At 48.9% G+C, this 21,648-nt stretch overlaps 1 protein-coding gene across 1 annotated transcript in view; it reads right to left on the minus strand.

The window, feature by feature from the left end:
- Positions 1–21,648, minus strand: part of LDB3 (LIM domain binding 3) — a 54,365-nt gene that overhangs the window by 5,576 nt on the left and 27,141 nt on the right. The window contains exons 8-12 of the mRNA XM_004681053.2: positions 13,730–13,872; positions 7,212–7,327; positions 6,850–7,169; positions 5,815–5,995; positions 5,107–5,227 (exon numbers count right to left, since the gene is read on the minus strand). Of these exons, the coding sequence (XP_004681110.1) occupies positions 5,107–5,227; positions 5,815–5,995; positions 6,850–7,169; positions 7,212–7,327; positions 13,730–13,872 (881 nt within the window). The remainder of the gene's footprint in view (positions 1–5,106; positions 5,228–5,814; positions 5,996–6,849; positions 7,170–7,211; positions 7,328–13,729; positions 13,873–21,648) is intronic.

The raw sequence follows: 21,648 nt of genomic DNA on the forward strand, positions 1-21,648 counted from the left end.
TTTTTTTTTTTTTTCCTTTAACTTATTTTTATATCATTCTTCATTGTTCTAGCCAGGGGAAGTCATCTAACTTCTTAGTGTCTCAATTTACCTAATGGGAATAACTTGGTGTTGCTGTACAGATCAACTATGATAATTTCTGTGAAGTACTTGGCCTCACTGCCAAATACATTATCACTTATTTTGAATAACTTTATAAACACTGAAAAAAGGGAAGAGATTGTGATTTGAGTACCTCCTATGTACCAGTATTAGTGCTTTCTTCTGTTTCTTGTTTAATATCTTCATGGCAAGATGAAGTATTGGCATGGCATGGTCAAGAAGTATTGTTTCCATTTTGCATGTGAACCCGGCTATAAAAGTTCCATTTCACAGGTTGTAAGGAGCTGGATCGGCTCCAAAGTTCATCTTCTTTCCATGACTTCATGCTGTCTCCACTTATCTATTTGCCATTGAGCTTTGATAAGTTATAGCTCTTGTACATTTTTTTCTAGTGCATGATTTCCTCTTTTGGATTTAATTATAGTTTGTCATGCAAATCCTCTTATATTTATTGTAGTTCATAAACTTTGCTGCTAACAAAAAAGCTTACTTTCTTCTGCAGGCAAAAATGTATCACCTCTTCAGAGTTAAGAAAACATTACTCTGCTTCTTTTAGAACATTTTTCTAAAAGGTTTACAGTTTATTCTGCGCTTTCTAGGAACTTCCTAGTGTTCCTGGACTGCAGGCTAACTCATCTCCACTTGAGGGCAAGCCCTGCACCCTACTTCTGAGCTCTCCCAGAGTTTCCAGATGAGCTGGGCTCTTCCTCTGCCTCCATGCCTTGCACACACCAGGAGCTAGACTTGCTCTACCTCAGTCTCCAAAATCCTTTGGCCTTCCTTCTAGGAAGTCCTCATCCCCACCCCAACGAAGAGAGGTGACATGGTCTTCCTGAGGTCTCTGCCTGGGTTTCTTTCCCATACATTCATTCACTTACTCTCTCCCTATCTCTGTCCATTTCTGTGCTGGCATATCCCATCATGGCAGCTCTGCCTCAAGTCTTCAGGGACAGAGACTGTCTCTAAAGATGTCTGAGCATAAATATTCAGCATCTTTCCCAGGAACTGGAACACATTTGATGGATAAATGACGAACAGGATAAAAAAAAATGCTTTGAAAACCTTATTAAAAAGTGACTGTTCTGGTTGTGCAGCTGACGGTTTTTCACAGATTACATGCATACACTAGTCTTGCCTCTTGATTGATTTTTTTCTTTTAAACTTGATTCTGCATGACCTGGAGAATTTCCATTTTGTTTCAAAATTTGGTAACATACTTCTGGCCCTAATACAATTTTAAAATCTGATATTTTTCTTCATTTACTGTAGAAAAAGCAAATACATCTGGGACTAAATCAAGTTTGTGTATGGACCATTCACACCAGAAACATAATCTAGTCTCTCATCATTTATTCCTTCCTTCATTTCTTCTATAATGTCTTTCCAATTTTCTTTGACTAACTCTCTTCTGTATAAGCTGAATTAATACCCTGTATTTAATGGATTTTATGCTACATCAAATCACAGGTGCTCTGTGCTGAAAAAGGAATTAATGCTTTCCTAAAAGGGGGGTGGGGAAGGGGGGGCCCTAACATTAGAATCATCTGGAGGTTGTAAAACATAGAATGCAAGTCCTACTCCTCAGAGCTTTTGACTCAGCAGAATTGGGGTGGGACCCGAAGATCTACATTTCTAAAAGGTTCCCAGGTGATGCTCTTGCTGCTGATCCTGGGACCACACTTTGATTCCCAAAGTTAGTGACTATTACAGTTACCTGGGTGGGTTGGGGTACCCCATGGAACTCTGTTTCTGCAAGTTTGGAAATTTATCTTCTCCTTGTCTTTAAAGTTCCCCAGGTTCCTGCAGGTAACCTGCAGATGTGGGCACTCCTCTGGTGCAGGCCCATGGAAAGGGCTGCTCCCCTCCAGTGCTCTGACTTGGGTGCAACAGAGCATATAGAAAGTGACTTTGTGCCTAGGGGCTTCCATGGTGGCCTAGGGGTTAGTGTCAGCACTATCACTGCTACAGCCTGAGTTCAGCCCCCACCTCTGTCTCTGGTGAATTCTCTCACCTCCCACATCTCTGCCTACAGCCTCACATTTTCTATGCAAAAATAAATAAATAAATACCAATCTTTTTTAAAAAAGTCATTTTGTGTCTACAGCCTATCATTATGAAGAGCTAACAAGCCTCCCTTCTGTCTTCTTTCAACTCATTGATAAAAATGATGATGGGTCCTCCCTGGCGGTGCAAGGGGTTAAGCGCAGCACTATGAAGCTATCAGCAGCCAGTGCAGCATGAGTTCAATCCCTGGCCAGGGAGGTGACCCACATGGCACAGCAGACCTCTCCTGTCCTGCCTGCTGCTCCCCTCAGCAGTGTATTTCAGTCCATCTGCCTATTCTGCTCCCCACTCGATTTCTTCTCACCCCTGCAACTCTGACCTATAGCTTAGATCTTGTATGCATAAATAAACAAATCTTTAAAAAGATGATGACAAGGTACTTGAATGAGACACCATCTTACATTCTCAAAAAAAAAAAGAACAAGTGTGGGCCAAGATGCAGAGAAATTAAATTTTTTGTGCACTGTTAATAGGATTGTAAAATTACATTACTATGGAAAACAGTGTGAAAGTTCTTGAAAAAAATTAAAAAATAAAACTATTATATGACCCAGCATTTCTACTTCTGGACATTGACCCAGAAAAATTGGAAATAGTATCTTGAGGAGATGTTTTCATATACTATGAATATGGAAGAATTTTGGGACATTATCTGAAGTGAAGTAAGTCAATAGCAAAAAGACAAATGCATAAGGTGTTTAAAGTAAACAAATTATAGAAACAGTAGATTGATGAGTGTCAGAGACTTGTAGAGGGGAAGGGGTTAGAGTGTATAATTAGTACAGAGTTTCAGATTTGCAAGGCAAAAAATTCAGCAGATTTGTGAATACATTTAACTACTGAACTGTACACTTCATAATATTATGATGGTAAATTTTGTTATGTGTTTTTTTTTTAAATACAGACACACATTGACAATGTCAGAATCAAGTGCAATGTCCTATGGTAGAGCACTGGGGAATTTCCTCTAGGCTTACTCCACTGTTTTATCTCAGGGGCAGGTTAATTTTACCTAATTTGAATCACTTAGCAGTCCTTCTTTACCTTGTTCGTAAGAAGATCATTCTTTATTATATTCGACATGCATACTAAATGTCTAAAATGAAATAAAACATTTTCTCTTTCTAAAATAAAAATTAGATTCACCTTTGCATGTCAATGACTCCCATTACTTAAGGAGGCAGTTTAAAGCTGCTCCTTGGAAAGCTAAGGTCTCCTGGACCATCACAGGAATGTCTCTCTACACATGGTCTCTCGGTTAATCCTCACAGCAGTCTCTGAAGGAGGAGGGTTAGGTGAGGAAACAGACTCAGGTAGGGTAAGGGCCTTGCCCAGGGTCACCCGGGTTGGAAGTGGTGTCAAGTGAGGGTGTGTAGCGCTGAGGCTCAACCTGCTCCCCCACTGTCTTAACACTAGACATCTGTTTTAGGGGGGTTGCTATGGAGAGATGGGCAGTCATGACAATGAAAATCTATCGTTCTTTCAGAAACCTCAGGCACAAATTGTTGCTTATCACAAATTATGAGTTTTTTCCCCCCTGATCCCTTACACTCCTGGTATGAGTGAAACCATCCAGTATTTTCCTTTTTCTTTCAAAAATAAGTGTTTAAAAAATCATATGTTAGTATAATAATTTATAATAATGAGTAGAAACTTATAATATGTTAAAAGGAGTGATTATTCTGGCAATATTGTATATTAAGTGCTACTTTCTGCTCTGAAAAAAAATTATGAAAGTTAGCCTGCTCTTAGTCAATTAATAAGCAATTTGTATTGCTACAACAGCAATTCTCTCAATTAGCAATCATTTCCAGAGGAAAAAGACAGGTGCTATCTTCTTTCTTTTACAGATATGGAAACTAAGGCATAGAGTAACTAAGTGACTTATTTAGAGTCATTCAGTGAATTTCAGAGCTGGAAAGAAAATCCACCAGAAACCCAAGAAGTTTCATTTATAATTTATGGTGAGGAGGAAAAAAGTTTTATATTGTTTTGCTTTCCCCTTGAGGAACTGGAATGTTTTCTCCTTTCTGATTTTGAAATAAATTCCTTTACCGTGTTTCTCTTTTTGATTCTCAAATTTGCTACCCAGTCTGCAGCTCTGTTATTCTTCACAGTCAGCAGCTTTGTTTCCCCCTTCTCCTTGGTACTAACTTTCTAGCTTTACTATCCTAAAGTCCATGTCTATGCGGCCTTTGTTGGAGCCTGCCTCAAGTCCTTTTCTGAAAGAGGCCTGTTACAAAGAAGTGAGTGGGTGAGCGAGTGAGTGGCTAGTTCATCAGGAGGACCAACTCTCTAATAGAGTGCTTTGTCTCCAGAATTTACAATAATTTACTCAAGTGTTAAGAACAGAGAAACTGAATTCAGACTGGGAGGCTGTAGGACTCAACGGACCATCAAAGAGTGGTGAACATCACAGAGGAAGGGTAGAGGACTTTCATGAACTGATGCCTTATACGTGGTCTCTGGTTTATTCTCACGGTAATTCTGTGAGGCAGGTGTTTATTTCCCCTTCTTGCAGGTGAGGGAGAAGTATAGTGACTCATTCACGGTTACAAAGCCATTGTGAGGTGGAGCCTAGAACAGAACCTGCTGCAATGGAATGAAGCCCAGAGTCAAGGCTTTCTCCTTCTAGGCCTTGTGGTCTCCAAACCAAAATCACCTGAGAGGCTCCCAAGACAATAACAACATGTCAACTTGTGAGCCACATATTTGGTGCAGAGAAGGGAAATCAGCTACGGATACCCCTCTCTACTCCAGAAAAGCTGCAACCAAATACAGAGGGTAAATAGTTTAGTCAGTGTCTTGAATTGAATGAGCATGCAGTTCTGCCACTGGAAACCTCCTGAGGGTTCACTGTGAATGGACACAGTGCATTCCCGTGCCTTCTCCTTTCTCCAGATCTGTGTGGGGTGACCCCCTGAAGCATGGCAGTCCTACCTTTCTCACAATAGGGCTCCCCATCTTCCATATGGAAGAGGCTATTCCCAAAGGGCTTCTTGCAGGCCGCACAGATGAAGCAGGTGGTGTGCCAAGTCTGTCTCAGGGCATGCATCACTTCCTGGGTGTAAAGAGACTCAGCTTAGGACAGCAAGGCCAGGAGAGAGAGGGAGCAGAGTCCCCACCATGCCCTGGCCACTGCTGGAGCATCCCACAGAGAGCAGAGCAGAAAGCCCAGGAAGAGCGGGCACGCTGAAGAAGAGCCCAGGGGTGGCAGAGGAGAAATCCCATTCATGCAATATTTGCTGGGTGTGAGGTTCTGTGGGTGCTTACAGCGTCTGGGAGGCTTAACCCTTCTGCCAGACCTGGAAGGGAGGTACTGCTTATTACCACAGGGCATAAGGGTCAGGGTCACATGGGGGTGCCTGGTGAGGTCAGACTGGGAAGTGATAACTTGCTTTGCAGAAACTCTGCCCTCACTTCAAGCTGTGTGGCCCAGGTGTGTAATCATCTCTTGCTTCAAACTCATTTGCTCCGTAGTTCATTAAAGGCACACCTACCCCTTCTAGGTTGGAAATGGAGTTGTTCTCCCTGTTGTTAGCAAACTTCTAGCTTCCTATGGGAGCTCTGAAATCTTGAGGAGGGGGAGAGACTGGTGAAGCTTAGAAAAAAGACAAGGGTCTGAGGACAGGAATGCTACCCACTTACCCCCATGATTTTGGTGTTGCACTTGGCACAGATTGGAGCGAAGAACTGCTCGTAACACCGTTCACAGTAAACATTGTTCTGCTCCTCCACAAAGCACATGTCTGCCAGGGAGGTCTTGCAGTAGGCACAGTTGAACTCTTCTGGGTGCCAGGAGCGGCCCATGGCTACCAGGAAAGGGCCCCTGGGGAAACAGAAAAGCACCCACTGTGACAGCCCCAAAAACTTGAGAACAGGTATTTCGAGACTCTCAACAATAATCATTCGCTGACCCAATAACCATGACTTTGTGACTCTTCTAATGAAATAATGTAAAATTCAGATAAATCTCCACTCAGAATCCATTGCATCCATTGAGCTGAGCCGCTAACAAAAGGGGTACAGAAATATTTTATATTTTTATTTTTATTTTTCAGATTGTTCTATTTTTCTCTCCAATGAGTATTAAAGTTTTATTTTTAAATAAAAGTGTATTTTTTGGTTATATATTAGCTTACTCTCCCCAACACACACACACACACACACACACATCCACACACTATATTCAAGCAAGCACCACCCAGTCCCTGACAAGTAAATGTGAAATGACTTGTTTTCATTTTGGTGTGGCAGATGCTCCCCAGAGACCTGAGCAATACGGTCTCTGGAAAGACCCAGAAACAACCCTAAAGGGAAGGTGGGTCAAAACTTGCACTGTTAGTCAGCTTGCAACATGCCCAATAAACATACTGACAAGACCTGTGATTTCTAGAACCTGGCCTTAGCTCAAGTGGGAGGTCCTGGCACCAGGCAGTGCCCTGAGAGCTTCACCCACTTACCTCATGGAATCCTCCTAACTCCCCAGGGAAGTGGGTATTGCACAGGTATGGAAGCTAAAGCTCAGAGAGGGTCAAGGTGAGCCCAGAGGGACCTGAGGCTGCCTGCTATCAGCCTTCTCCCTACACCTGCCCTCCCAGACACCCAGCTCCACCACAGGGCTAATGCACCCTGAACCTTCCCACTCCCAGCACCCCAGTACAGGGGCACACTGGACCTTACCGGATGATGTTGTTGCAGTGACCGCAGAGTGGAGTTCGGCTACTGGCTGGGAAGCGCTCAGCCCTCTGAACAATGCCCCTGGCATGGGGAGCACCTGTTGGGGTATAGGCCCCTCGAGGCAGGGTCTGCTTGCTGATGGAGGTGGTGCCCTTGCCAGGGGCAAACTTCTGAGAGAAGTTGTCGTCCGTCACCCATGGTGGGCGACTAGCAGTCTCCACAGGGCCTCCACTATAGGCCCCTGAGGGTGGGGGGTTATAACTTGGGGCAGGGGAAGGGGAGTAGGTGGGGGCAGGAGAGGGTGTATAGGTGGGGGCAGGAGAGGGGGTGAAGGTGGGGGCAGGTGAGGGGGTGTAGGCAGGGGCAGGAGAGGGGCTGTAGGTGGGAGCAGGTGAGGGGGTGTAGGCGGGGGCAGGTGAGGGGGTGTAGGGAGTTGAACTATAATTGGCGCCGGGGGATGGACTGTAGGTAGATGTAGGCACTGCAAGCCGAAAATAAACAAAGAGAAATGTGTCAGGAATTCATTTCCTACCACCTTTCCCCACCCCAAGATAGAAAACCGTAAAAGGTGACTTTAATATTGAAGCAGTATAATTCCAACTTTTACGGAGACACACTCCTGGACTTCTTGATGCTCCAGATTGGTATTTGCAGCCGAGAACCAAGCAAAAGAGCAGTAATCAGAGCTGGGCTCTGGGCAACTCCAGCAGGGGTGGGAAAGGGATACAGCTATAAATATCTGCAGCTGCATGGGGCAGGGCTCAGTCGGGCCCTAGCCCAAGGCCTACAGAAGCCAGGGAGTGGGGGGGTAGGGGGGGTGTCAGTATCTGGGTTCCCTGAGATGGGAATAGGGTGGATGGGGATGAGTCAACTTGGCCTTGACTCTGACCAGTGATTTGACATCTGAAATGCCTTAGTCGCATACTTTTGCTGAACCAGGGCCTAGTCCAGCGTTCGGGGACACAGCTGATGACAGGGCAGCTGGGATTTCTGGGCAAAGTTTCAGGTCAGCGACAATCCTTTTCTTGAAGAACCTCTTGGCTTGATCTGTACTGGGGAGGAATTCCATCTTGATTAGATTGGGGTCAGGGAGGAGGGTCTTGAAGTACTCCTTCGGAGAAGGTGGGGTGACAGCCCAGGTCTAGCTGTTCTGAAGTCCCTCCTCCAGCTCATGGAGAGCTGAAAGCTCTGTGGGACGATAGCACGCAGGAGCATTGGAACTGTTCTCTCAAAGTCACCCCTGCCCCTGCTCCTGTGCCCCGACCTTCAAATGCCAGGTTTTGAAGTATTCTGCTGCCATGTCCTGCACACGTGGTCCAGCTGGCCTCCTCATACAGTGAGGGAGGTTCCAGATCTTCTTTTCAGGTCATAGTCTGCTATTCTGGAAAGAGGCTTCATTTTCCCCACCCCAGAGAAGAATGTCAGGGCAGCCTTCCTCCCCATTCCTGAGCTTGGCCTGAGTGGATGAAGTTCAGAGGGGAGCTGAGGCAGCACCCATTAGACTGTAGCCTAGAAAAGATGGCCTTTCTCAGGGCTAAAATTCTTGACTCTCCTGGACCACCCTGGGTGACCTGTGGCCTCTCTGCCTTCTATTCTCAGATGACTCAGAGCTAAGTAACTGGAACCCTCTCACTGGGGATTGGTAGGGACCAGTCAGTGTTATTGAAAGATAAAGGTGTAGAAGCCTGGGATTGATGCTGGTTTCCAAAGATGAAATCCACTCCATAAGAAATCTTCCCACTTAGTAGGTGTGTAGACTGGGCCCTCCTTGGTGGCAAAATAGGTTAAATAAATCTCAGCACTATGAAGCTATCCACAGCAACTGCAGCACAAGTTTGATCCCTGGCTAGGGAGCTGACCCACATGGTGCAGCAGACCTCTACTGTCCTGCTGACTACTCCCTAGGCAGTGTATTTAAGTTAATCTGCCTGTTCTGTTCCCTAGTCTGTCTCTGATGAATCCTTTTACCCACACCTCGCCTCCCTGAACCTCTGGCCTTTGCACCAATTCTTGTGTGCATAAATAAATAAATCTTAACAAAAAAACCTAGGTGGGTAGAGTAGGCACATAACAGATCAACCAGGTTAGTGCCCTTTATAGGTGAAGTCACAGAGGCTCAGACAGAGCTGCTAAGTGGCAGAACTAGTCTCCAACACCTTATCACCCCAAACTGCCTCTGTAAAGAATACCAAGCCATTTCCAGAAAGTGGTGGTAAACCATGTCATTGAGGAGTAACAGTCCACATGGAGGAGGCCCTGTACTCTGGTGTCTAGCCATCAAGAACCTTGGGTTATGGGACCTCCTTGATAGTGCAATGGGTTAGAGCACAACACTATGAAGTGATTGCAGCCACTGCAGCATGAGTTCAATCCCAGGCCGGGGAGGTGACCCTCATGGTGTGGCAGACCTCTCCTGACCACCAACTGCTCCCCTCAGCGGTGTGTTTCAGTACACCTGCCTGTTCTGCTCCCCACTCTGTCTCTGGTGAATCACAACCTCTTCACTTCTGGCCTGTACCCCAGTCCTGTATGCACAAATAAATAAATCTTTAAAAAAAAAAAGCCTTGGGTTTAGGTTGCAGGTCTCCAACATCCTGGCTGTGTGTCCTTGGGTATGTTCCTTAATATCTCTGTGCTTGAATTTCCTTGTCTGGCAATAATTCTTAGTACCTCACGGGGTTATTATTAAGATTAAGGGAGAAAATGAATAAAAACATAGCAAATCATACCTAGCACAGTGTATATGTCACTAAATGTTAGTGAGGAAGGTGAGGATAGTGACACCTTGGTTATAAGGTTTGGATGAACTGTCAGCTCACCTTACAGCATGGTAGCCACCTGCGGGAGCCCAGGCCTGGTAGACTGTGGATGTGGCGATGGGGTAGGGGTGGGACATATGATACCTTGAATTCAGGTAACCTGTGATGAGTCTACTCAGTGGGGGTGAAATATAAGATGCCCTGCCCACTTCTCAGGGAATGGTAGGCACCACCCAGACCAAGTGTATGACATGGTACATACACTTTGTAAAAGTGTGAGGCCCATTTTCAAGATATTGTGGTCCACCCTAAAAGCCTTGTACATCTTCCAAAATCTGGAGCAGAGGATCTCAAACACTGGGGGCAGGGGTGAGTGATTTGGGGAATACCCCCCTATGGAGTGGGTATGAGAACTTCAAAGCAGAACTTCAGAACAGCTTCAACCCTCTCTGTTACATATAATGGACTTCTGCATAAGATTTCTTTTTTTTGGTAAGGTGGGGGATCTCAGCTAAAAGAGATTAAGAACAGAAGCCCCCTCCTGTGCTGTGCATATGTAATTCTATGTGGGCAAGAAGTACCTGGAATGTGAATTGAGAAATGCTGTGTAGAGTACACACTGGATGACAAAGACAGTGCAAGAAGGTAAAATAGCTCATTAGTAATTATTGATTCCATACTGAAATGATAATTTGAAGATACTCAGTCAAACACATGTCACCTGGTTCTTTTTACTTTGTATCAACTTGAAAATTTGTTTTTATTGGAGTGTTGGCCTAGTCAGAATAGTGGCCACCAAGTATCATTGTTTCCACACGCCAGGCCCTTGATATACGTTATTTTATATAAAACTGCAACCCACTGAGGCAGATATTTATAAATCCGTTTTACAGATGTGGCGTTAAGGTGCGGAGCTAGTGAACTGCCCAGCTTAAATGGGCGCTCAGAAGTTGCACTCAACGCCAGATCCCTCGCTTAACCGCTCCCTAGGCAGCCAAACAGGCTTTTTTAGCACCCCGCTTCCAAATCGGGCCTTTGCCCATTTTTCCTGCCTCCTTCCAGCAATACTAATAGTCCCCCTTCCTGGCAGACATTCTCTTTCGTCCTCCGAAAGGCCGTCCAGACTCCCTGCTCCACCCCCCTTTTCCAAGTCTTCACAATACTGAGCTCTCCGCTGGTCAGTGGCAGGCGGGCGGGCCGGCCAGTATCTGGACTCTGCGCGCGTCTGGCTGCTTCCCCGTCCAGGGCTACACCCACCCGGGGACCTGCCCTTCCTCGGAGCGATTTGGTTGCGCCCTTCCCACATCTCATCCCCCATCTCCCGGCGGAGGTGGAAGCGGGGAAGCAGGGAGCAGCAGTTTCGAGATCTCCCTCCCTCCGCGTCCTTGAGCCCGGCTCGCAGCGCACTGGCAGGCCAGGAGGGACTTGATAGCCCTCCTCAGAGCCGCGGGCTGTTGCTATTTCTGCGTGACGGAATAAGGCCCGTCCAAATTAGAAGGTGATATTTCATCTCTAATTGGCAAGTTCAAAAGGCCCCTATCGCACTCGGCAGCCTCGGAATGTGTAATTAAACTAGGTGATTTCTGACTCACTCCAGGTCGGCCCGGCTTCCCGCGAGCGCCCGGCCCCCGCCCGGCCTGCGGGCCCACAAGGCCTCCCCCGGCCCGCACTGGGGCTCTCCGCCCACGGTCAGGTAGACCCCGGGTTCCACGCTGCACCATGGGCCCCCGGCGCTTTAGGGAGCAGCCTTCGGGTCCCCACGCCGGCGCTAAGACCGCGGGCGCGAACAGCGCCCTCGGCCCGAGAGCGGCGCCCGGGGCCGGGGCGGGCGTTCCCGCGCCGACTCAGCAGGGGAGGGGGCTTGGCCCACATTCCCCGCTGCTCCCCGGGCCGCCAGCCAGCCGCCCCCGGACCCCACCCGCCAGCCGGGCCACCCGGGGAGAGGGGTGGAGGCAAGCCCGGTCACCTCCTCCCCTCCGGGCAGGAATGAGTTAACGTCTGCACTGCCTGGGAACTCCGCGGAGGCCCGCGGCCTCCGGGCTCCAGCACGTCTCTCCCGCCGGGGCCCCAGCCGGGGTGGGAGGAGGAAAGGGGCGGGAGGCGGGCCGGGCACCGCACAGTCGCCGGAGCCGGGCTGCCCCCTGGCGGGCCTCCGGGGAAGCGCCGGCTGCCGGGGCGGGGGCGCCGACGCCTTGGCCCCGCCCCGGAAGGTGCCCTGGAGGCGGCGAGTCCAGTCCCGCCCGGACGGAAGTGCCCTCCCGGCGTCGCGACGGTGCCTCCCCCCCCACCCGCCACTGCTCACGCAAACTCCTTCTTGCTTTGCCTCCAGTGTGCTCCACCTCCGCAGAATAGCGGCACCCCCAGCCCCGTCTGCGATCTTTTCACTTCTGCAGCCTGTGCCAGATTGTTCCTTAACCCTGTGGATTTTTAGCCCCATAAGCGTGTGCCCCTGCCTTTGAAGGCTGGAGAAGGACCCCTCCTGACTGCCAAGTACTGTGCTAGGTGCTTCATTTCCCAGATTATGAGTGCACACAGTATTGTGCCTTTTCTTCAAATGGGGAAATTCTGGCAGGGAAGATGAAGGACTTTGCCTTCGATTACAGCGCCCATGAACAGCCCACTCACGCTGCTCTGAGGGCTAATGACCATGGCTCCTCCGTCCTGCACATCAAATCTAGCTCCTCCAAGTCAGGGTCTTCCTGACTCAGATGCTGTCTTGTCTCCTAGCTCTTGGGCCACGGTGAGAATCCCAGCTAGTTTCCTTGTTCCTTAGTAGAGTATGTTCCTGTTTCTTTACACCATAGCTGCTTGCCTAATGCTCCTGAGAAAAGTCCCCTCCCTGCCCCCTCATTCTGTCCCAAACAATTCATTACCTTTCTCACTTCCTCAGTTTCACCATATGCTATGTGTGTTATTACTGGGGGTCGGGGGTTGGGGGGGGTGGGAGTGGTGGGGAGTGGCCCGTGGAGGAAGTTTGTGTCACTATTACAAGTGGAAACTATGGCTTTCCATATTCAAGATGGATGTAAAGGTTCGAAGTATAATGCTTTAAATGAAAAACCTGTCTCACTAATCTTACCTGGTATCTGAGCAGCAGGTACCACTCTGAAGACCCTTGTGACCTGTTATCCCTGTGTGTTGGGCCACCAGAGTGTACAGGGCACACATGCCCTCCCTTCTCTTTCCCTGATTTGCATCCCTCCCTAATTTTCATTCACTACTTTTGCTGAGCATCACCTCGGCACCAGGCCTGTGTCAGACGCTGGAGATGTAACAGGCCCTCAGGGAGTTGCGAGTCAGAGGGGATGATGAAGTCAGCACTCAGGGCCTATTTGCCAGGAACCCTCTGTGGACATTGCTGTAGACTATCACTCACAGGACCTTCCCTCCCTTCCCCAAAGATACCTGCCAAAGAGCCCTTAGGTTCAGTGACAAGGGGCAGGCAGGTGCAGATTGGGTGCAAGTCAGCTTGAAAATTGGAGTATCAGGGAAACAGGCTCAACTTTGCTTAGGAAACTGGAAGCCTGAGCCCTCATCCTTGCAAAGGGGCTCTAGGTAGTAATGAGAAGGGGTATCAGAGCAATTGGACAGTAACCAGTGAGCTCAGCTGCCAGCACACCCAAGGCTGGCCACTCTAGTCTGCCATCTATACTCTCCTTGCCTCCAGTTTTTCTGCCCATACTGAGGAAAACAAAGACCAGACAGTTGGGAAGCTTGCCCAGGGGCATGCAGTGACACAGTAGGTTTATCCAAAGTCCATGGCATTTTGATTATAGCTGATAGCTGTCTGTCCTCTGGCTTGAGCCAGACCCAGACTCCTGGAGGGGCAAGCTCCCCTGTCTCGATCCCCCAACCCTCTTTTTCTGGATCCTGGAAATCCCCAGTTAGGAACCTCCTCTTCCTAAGAGCTAGGACTCCATCCCTGTCTGGCACTGCCCACCTATCTTCCCAAGCCAAAGAAGGGCCCATAGGATTCTGGCCCACAGCTGGGGGAAAGAGGGCTGCGTTCATTGTCAGGAACTTGTTCATTACCACCCTTCTGGGAGTGAGGGTGTTGGCTTCAGAGCTGAACTTGGAGCTCATGGCCAGACGAGCCACCCTTCCCTCCCACACTGCCTTCTTACCTGACTGGTAGACAGAGGGTCGGATGCTGGCAGTGGTGACAACCCGGGGTTTGGGTGCAGGGGCTGCTGGGGCCTCACTGTACGTGTGGGCAGCAGGTGCTGGAGAGGTCACAGCGGCAGGGTTGTAGGCAGAGGCCTGAGGCCTGGAACCAAGGGGAAAGAGTTAGCTGCCAGAGGACAGCCCCATCCAGTCCCTGGGGCCTGTACCATGGCAAGTTGGCTCCCCATCTTCTGAGCCTCTGTGAGCAGGAAACCTAAGACCAGAATTCCTGGGGAGCTGCCAGAGACTGTGAAGGAGAGACCAAGGGGCCCTTGGGCAAAGAAAGCTGCTCCCTGGGTGGCTGAGTCTTGGTTAGTCTGGTTAGAGCAGCAGAGACACCCAAGAAGCATGGCCCATTGCTGGTGCCTCTACCTTAGAAGTGAAGGAGGAAAGCCACCAACTAAAAGCAGAGACTCCATGGAAAACCCTTTACCTCCAAGGTGTGAGGCTGTCAACATGAGGCTGGGCTGTAGGGCACAGAGGCAGGAGAGAGCAAAGAGAAGGAGACCATCAGAACTACCCCACTAGTTCAATATTCTGACCTCTTGGGGCACAGCACAGCCTCAGCCGGGAATTCACCCAACACTCCCATATGCCCCCTGCCCCTCCCACCACCCCCCTCCCTGGCCTCTCCTCTGCATGGAAGTCCTATTGCCCTCCTCTCATGGGACTAGCTGCCAAGAGGCCTAGTGCAGCTTTCCCCACTTGTGACCCAGGGATCCAGGGACCAAACAAACAGGGCAGGGGAGTGTCCCTGTTAACCATCTTCAGGAAATGCGCTTGGCCTGTCCTCTTAGGGTGCTAGAGTCTCCAAGAGCTGCAGAGTGAAGCAGCCTGCTGAACTCTGGCCTAGTGTTTCCCAATTTCATTTGTCTGTGAAATTGCACACCCACCCTGTTTCTTTCATCTGAAACTAATGAACACCTACCTTAGAGAGCACATCCAGGCCTCTCCCTGCATCTTTCAGATCCTAGCAGGGGCTACATGACCAGACCCAGAGAAAATGAGTCCTGGGAGTTGCTGAAGAAGCAAGTCCCTGGGAATAGACTGTCCCCTCTCCCACTAGTCCATGGCTTCCTGCTTTTCTTCCACCTGAAGCCCAGACCCAGTTGGGGGGTGATGAGGGGAAGGGGCATTCAGACCTGTTCTGCCAAGTTGCCATATTCTGGTTGCATGAGGTCATTGTCTCCCTCTCTGGACCTGCTGGGCCTTCTCTGATAACCTGCTGTTAAGACCAGTGAAGTAAGGGCCTCAATGAAGAAGAAGAGGCAGGCTCATGAGTACTCAGCCCCCAACGTGATGGGAGAAGACCTTAGGCTAGGAGATCAGAGTCAGATTCTCCCACCAGGGGAGGATGCCAAGTGCTATAAGTGCTGTGTCAGGGACTGGCATTGGGGGAGGCTGAAGACAGTCAAGAATTCTGAGCCCATGCTGGGAGTCCCTGTGCCTCTTACTGGCTTCCTCTACTCTTAGCTCCATCCCAGTCCACATGCCAGGAGAGACAAGAGTGGGCCCAGAGTGTGGTCACCTGTTGCCTTCTGCTCCAGTGTGAGGATGGGAACCTTCTGAGACCCTTTCCAACCTCCATGCAGACCCACCTGTCCTGACAAGACAAAGTGAAAGATGCCCTGAGGACTCAGGACACTTGGGCCTGGTGTGTGCTGCTAGAAGTTGCCCTTGAACTTTGAGCTCTCCCCTCCAATCCAGTGAGGCAACCTCCCACTCAACAACATTTCTTATCTTCTGAAAGATTTTGACATGCAGAGGGCAAGCAGGTTTGTGAGTGACCCAGGAAGATGAATTAAATCAACCCATGGAGGCCTCAGGCCTGGCTCACCCAGTTTTGAGTTGGGCTGGCCAAAGGTTGGGTCATTGTGCAGCAAACAGATCTGTGGGCCACTTTGATAATCTTTTGTCTCACCTCAGGCTATACCACAGACCTATGTGCCCTGCCCCAGGGAGGCATGAACTCTCTGGGAAAATCCTGACAGGGGAGTGTGAGAGCCTCAGAGAGCTGACTGACCCCAGTACCACACAGTCCGGATGGAGCTGGGCACCTGCCTGTTACACCACCTCCTGCTTGCTCCAGAGTGGCATATCCAGCCTGCCTGACCAGCCTGCCCGCTGCTTCTCTGCCTCCTCACATCCTCTTTACCACCCCACCCCTCACCTTTGCAGGGCAAGTCAGAATGCAGTAATTCACGGTACTCCTGAGCTTTTCATGTGCTCGTTGTTATATTTGTACTTTTTCTATCCTGACTGTGTAGCATAGATAGACCTCACATCAGACATCTTAGTAGATTTGGAAACAGGTTCAAAGGAGTTAAGTCACTTTCTGAAGGTGGAGCAGATATTTAAACCCTGCTGCACCTGGTACCCCTAGAATTATCTTGCTTCTCTGTCAAAAGAAGAGAGGGTTAGGCAAATCTATGACTAGATTCGGTCTGACCAAATCTGACCACCTCCTGTGCCGGGTCAGTGCTCTCTCTTCCACGAAGACTTTCTTGACTCCCCCAGTCCTCAGTGTCCCTAAGGAAACTTCCAGAGCATAAACTTCACAGTTTCCTTTTGTTACTTCTCTGTGGCCTTGTATATGACTTGTGCCTCTGGGTGGGGGCAGGGTGATACATACCTCTGTGCCTCTGTCCTTGGCCATGCTTGGTGTGCTTCCTAGAATGCACGCCCATTTTTTCCTTCACTCTCAGTGCCAAGCAGTGCTAACCTTGGCGTCCCTGGTGCCTCGGGCCTAACCACCTTGGGTGAGACTTTCTGGGGTGTGAACACCGCTGCTGATAGACGTGCCCAGAGCGAGGCTTTTCCTGCCTCCATTCCCCATCGTCGGGGCTGGCGCCTGTCAGCCTGTTACCTTGGACCGTCCGCAGGGCTTGAGGCAGGGGCAACATGGACAGCGGCTGCAGCCAGGGGTGGCGAGGTTGTGCCTGGAGAGGCAGCAGCAGGCGGCTGGGCAGAAGCAGGCAGCAGTGGGGTGGCAGCCTGGCTGGTACACACTGGCGCATGCTCAACAGGGGTGCTGATGAGGCGGACCAAGAAAGACAACAGGTCAAAGGGGCCTTTCTGCGCGGGGCATGGCTGCAGCAGAAGCACTGCGGGACAGGCACCATCCTACTGCAGAGCAGGATCTTCCAGAAGGCACCCCCCAAAGCTCAGGGAAGGACCCCAACTCCACCCCAGAACCCCTGGAGGGCTCAGATCACAGGGAGGATTGAGGGAAAATAAAAAACATTTTTTGGAGTACACCCCAGGCCATTGTTGTGTACTTCCTAAGTTTTCTTTCCTGGCATGTATAGTTAAAACAGTGTGAAAAATAAACAACAGTGTAAGAAAGTAAATAAAAAATTTTAAATAACAATAGAAACACAGTGGGGTGGAAATTGAATTATCAGCCAAGTCTTCTCCATCTTGTTTCCCTTTTCCTTCTGCCCTTCTCCAATTAGCCAAAAGTAGGCATTGCCCTTTGGAAAGCAATAACACAATGAAAAGAAAACAAAAACAAAACAGAAGCTGTTTGAGTGTCAAGGGTTTAGGCTCTGGAGTTGTGAGGGCCTGGGCTTTAGGCTCTGAAGCCATCAGGGTATTAACAATGAATTTAGAAGATGGGTGGAAGCTACATGCCTGGCAGATCAAGGTGACATGGGCCAGAAAAGGGACAATGTGACATGGTGCTTTCAAGGACAGAGGTGGCTGCAACCAAGGGCTGGGTACCCACAGACCCCCACCTGCCCACCCTAGCCTTCTGCAAGTTCCTCTTCTCCAGAACCACCCCAGACAAGAGAGGAACATCAGAGCCTGGGTCAATGGGATTAGATGCCTGCCACCTGGCAGAAAACAAACATTAAGTTAGAGGCAAGCAAAGAAAGGCACATTCTTTACCCAGCTGGGTCATTGGACTAAGATCTGCATTTGCTACCACAGCAGCAGGATATTGTGACTCCTGCAAGCAAGGATGCATTTCCCACGCTATGCCATTCATTTACGGACTGTGTACCATGTGCCAAGCATGGTTTTCAATTCCCCATGACAGCCCTTTTTGTGGATATTATTGACTTTTTTCTAAATGAAGGAATGAAGACTGAGATGATTCCATTGCTCAAATTCTTGCAACTTATCGGTAGTGACAGCAAGATCTGACTCAGGACTGGAGGAGCATCTGGTTTTGGAGCCTTAACTAGTGCCTCACATGGGCCCAGCCTGGAAGAAACTTCCTGTGATGGCTCAAACAGAATCTTCTCCCAACTAAAGGCACTATTCCTCTTTGAAGAACTGGAATCACTGTCTTCCCTCCGTGGTGCTGACCATCTGTTGGGCCTTGTGCTAAGCAGCTGGATCACTTTATTCCATTACCCCATTTGATTCTTTGAACCTCCCTGCGTGCTTGGTATCATGATCCTCATTTAGCAGATGAGAAACCTGCAGCCCAGAGAGAACTGAGTGTCTGCTAAAACATCACACAGTTGCCAAATGGCAGGGAAGTATGTGTCCTAATCATTAGGACACTTCCTAGACTTTAATATGCAGATAAATTACCTGAGAAGCTTGTTAAATTGCAACTTCCGATTTAGTGGGCCTGGGGTTGGGCTGAAAGTCTACATTTTCACACACTTCTAGGTAAAGCTGATCCATGGGCCACACATAGAGTAGCAAGGTGCTTCAGAAAGTCTGTCCCAGCTAGGCATCCCGTGGGCCATGAGCTGTTTACCAAAGTGTCACTGAATGGCACTCCGCTATCCAGCAAAGTATGTGGTAGAGAAAGACAGGAAATAGTAGAAGAGGCTTGGGGAAGAAAAGAGGTGGAGAAATGGGGAGGGCATGTGTTGACTCCCCATGGGAAGTAGTACTCACTCTGGAAACATCCAAAGACAGGTGATGGAGTGTAAGAGTAGAAAAAACTTAGGATGGTGGTATCATAAGACCAGATAGACACTGGAGGTAGAGATAGAAATAATTGCCATGGCTGTTAAGCCAGGTATGGAAATGAAAAACCCTTAGGTGCAGACAGTTACAGAAAGAGCAGACTGCTTTAGAAAGTATCCGGAGAGGCAGACGGCGGCAGGGATACAGAGACTGGGCTGGTACAGAGAACCCGCCTCCTTACAAATCAGCCTCGTGACAACCTACAAAAAACTAATTTAACAGTAGACAACAAATTCACAAAGGAATGTGCCCTCCCCAGAAGAACACTGTATTGTACCATTTCTGGCAAAAGGAAGCTCTCCTGCCCACCTGGGACTATGCAGGTGTTTCTTTACATAGACCTTTTCTGTTTGCAAAAACAGCAACAGCAGTTCTTCCTGCCTGCATGTGTCTGTATAAGCATCTTCTCCTTTAGATATAACCAGAAGTCTTTGCCACATGGGGAAATATGCTGTGTGCCATTGAAAGGGGAACTCTGGTGAAAATTTTCAAGGACCCCACTCACCGAAACCCACATCTCACCCAAATGACATCAGTAAGGGCCATATACTGTCCAGCCCTTTCCTAGCTTAGTAGTTCAGAAAGGAGGCAGCTCAGCTCCAGGCTGTGGCCTGCAGCCATGCTGGACCCTGGCCTCCCATGAAGCTGCTCACTCATCCTCTGTGAAGGATGAAGCCTGGAGGCAGCCACCTCAGAGAAATAGTTGCAGGTCCTGAAGCCAGGCAAAGTGAGGGTCAGTATGGCCTGGGAAGGCCCAGCTTGACATAGGATACCTGCTTTCTCCTATTTTCTTTTCTTTTACCTGACCCTGACCTGTCATGTGTCATAGGGCTTCTCAGACTAGACAGAACAGGAGTAATGAAAATGCTCACTTCGGTGATCGTATTTTGCAGGACTAGTAGGGAACGGCCTTTGCTGTCTCTTTGCTCCAATTCCCTGGCCCTTCCCAGACATAGCTCCAAATGTACCTTGGATTTTGGGAGAATTGGACTTTGAGTTGGAACAGGATGTAGGCCCTAGGAAAATTCACATTCTTCTGCAGGATATGCATTTCAGCCTAATTCCTGAGGATCTTGCTGAGTTGTGTCCAGTCTAGGATTGTTATAGGGTAAGCCCCAGGGAAGGAAAGAGTTTCAGGTTCCCTGCCCCACCCCAAGAAAGGGCGGAGCTGGGCTGGGTGGAGAACAGGAAGAAGGACTAATGAGATCAAGAAGACCTGGAGGGGCACGTGATGCAGAGAGACACATGCAGAAGCTGTGCTTGTTATTCATTCCTGGACTCGAACCAAGGACTTGGGGGACATGGAAGGAGACACCTGGATGAGACAGAGACATGAGTAAGAAACCCGTGGGGAGGCTGGCAATGGCAGCCTCTATCTTGCTTCGATTTTGACTTTTCTCTTTTCCACCCAGATTTACCAGGCCCTTTCTGCCTTTTCCTGTGGTATCCCACCAGAAGATGCCTGAGACTTGTGGCATACTTTTGGGCCAACTCTGTTTGGTTGGGCATTTACCCACAAGGAAGTGGGTAATTTGGGGGTGTCTAATTAGAAATTATTTTAACTATCTTCTTTCCCTTCTCATTATTTAATTGTATTAAATTTATTTTCTGTTGAAGATCTCACACACTAAAAGCATATTTGTCTTTGAGCAATGAATGGCAGAACCCATGTAGAACAGGCCGGTTAGGGGTTCCAGGGTGCCCCTCCTTCTGCCTTGTAACAGAACCACTGTCTGCAGACACTAAGCAATCAGGGCCAAGGGGATATAGGGGCACCCCTGAAGACCATCCTTAAGGGGTCTTGGGTTCCTATTCATGTCAGTTCCTACCTGAAATCCATAAACCTCTGGAAGGGAGGAGTAACCCTCCCCAAGAAGGAGTATCAGAGAGCAAGCACTGCAGATAACTTATTGGTCATAATTTATTTTAGACATCTAAGCAAGAACCAAACCAAATCACCCATACTCAAATGCTCATGGCAGCACATAAAAAGTGTGACCAGGGGAGAAACACAGTCAGGCTACAATCCCCTTTTCTGCTCATCTCTTTTCCTTTGGCCTGGTTGGCACACACCTGTGCCCCAGCTGCTGTGGTGCTTGTGGGGGGAAGGGCAGGGCCCATGACACTCCTGCAGATGTCCACAGTATTATGTCTAGAAAGGATGGTGTTGGGTCTCGGGGTTTGCGGTCATTAGCTCAGTTGGAACTGATGGTGGTGGTGTGGGGGTAGTGACTGATGGTGCGAGGGGACAGTTGCCTTTATGGGGTAATGATGCTGTTTGCTTTAGTTAAAAGAAAGGAGTGTGAACACCTGTGTGCATGATGACAGAATACCAGTCAGGGTTAGTGGTTGGTCTTGAAGTTGTGCTGTTACCCACCTAGTTGAAATTCCTTCTTATCGCCTGACTACTATTGCTCAAGGTACCTTGACCAAGTCACTTTGCAGCAAGTTTGCAACACTGCACAGTTCCAGAGGCCATGCTGATATCACAATCTCAGTAAGTACCCCTTGCAGTTTGTGTAGTGCATGGTAATACCCACAGGCAATGCTGGTCCCCTGCAACCTTCTCTAGCCCCGCACTGCCTGCAGACTCAGGGCAAACTCCCATCTCTAGGCACTTCAGCTCCAGCCCATGACTAGTCAGGAGATTCTCAGCATCTCCTCCATTCCAGCTGAAAAGATTAATGTGGGCTTCAGAGACACTCCTTCTCATGAGCACCTCTGCTCTCTCTGTTTAGAGTCCCTGTCCAGCCTTTCTTAGCTGCACATGCTCCAATTCTAACTGCTCTTTATTGAGCACATAGGCGCCTTCCTCCAGGAAGTCTTCTCTGATCCTCCAGTCTCCGGAGTGCTCCCTGTCTCTGGACCTCACACAGACAACCTTGCATTGTGGTTGGTAGCAGCCACAAGGGTCCTTTCTGATTCCTTTGGCACCCACAGCAACCAG

Source organism: Condylura cristata, unplaced genomic scaffold, assembly GCF_000260355.1.
Source record: "Condylura cristata isolate star-nosed mole 26May11 unplaced genomic scaffold, ConCri1.0 scaffold00011, whole genome shotgun sequence".
NCBI lineage: Eukaryota > Metazoa > Chordata > Mammalia > Eulipotyphla > Talpidae > Condylura > Condylura cristata.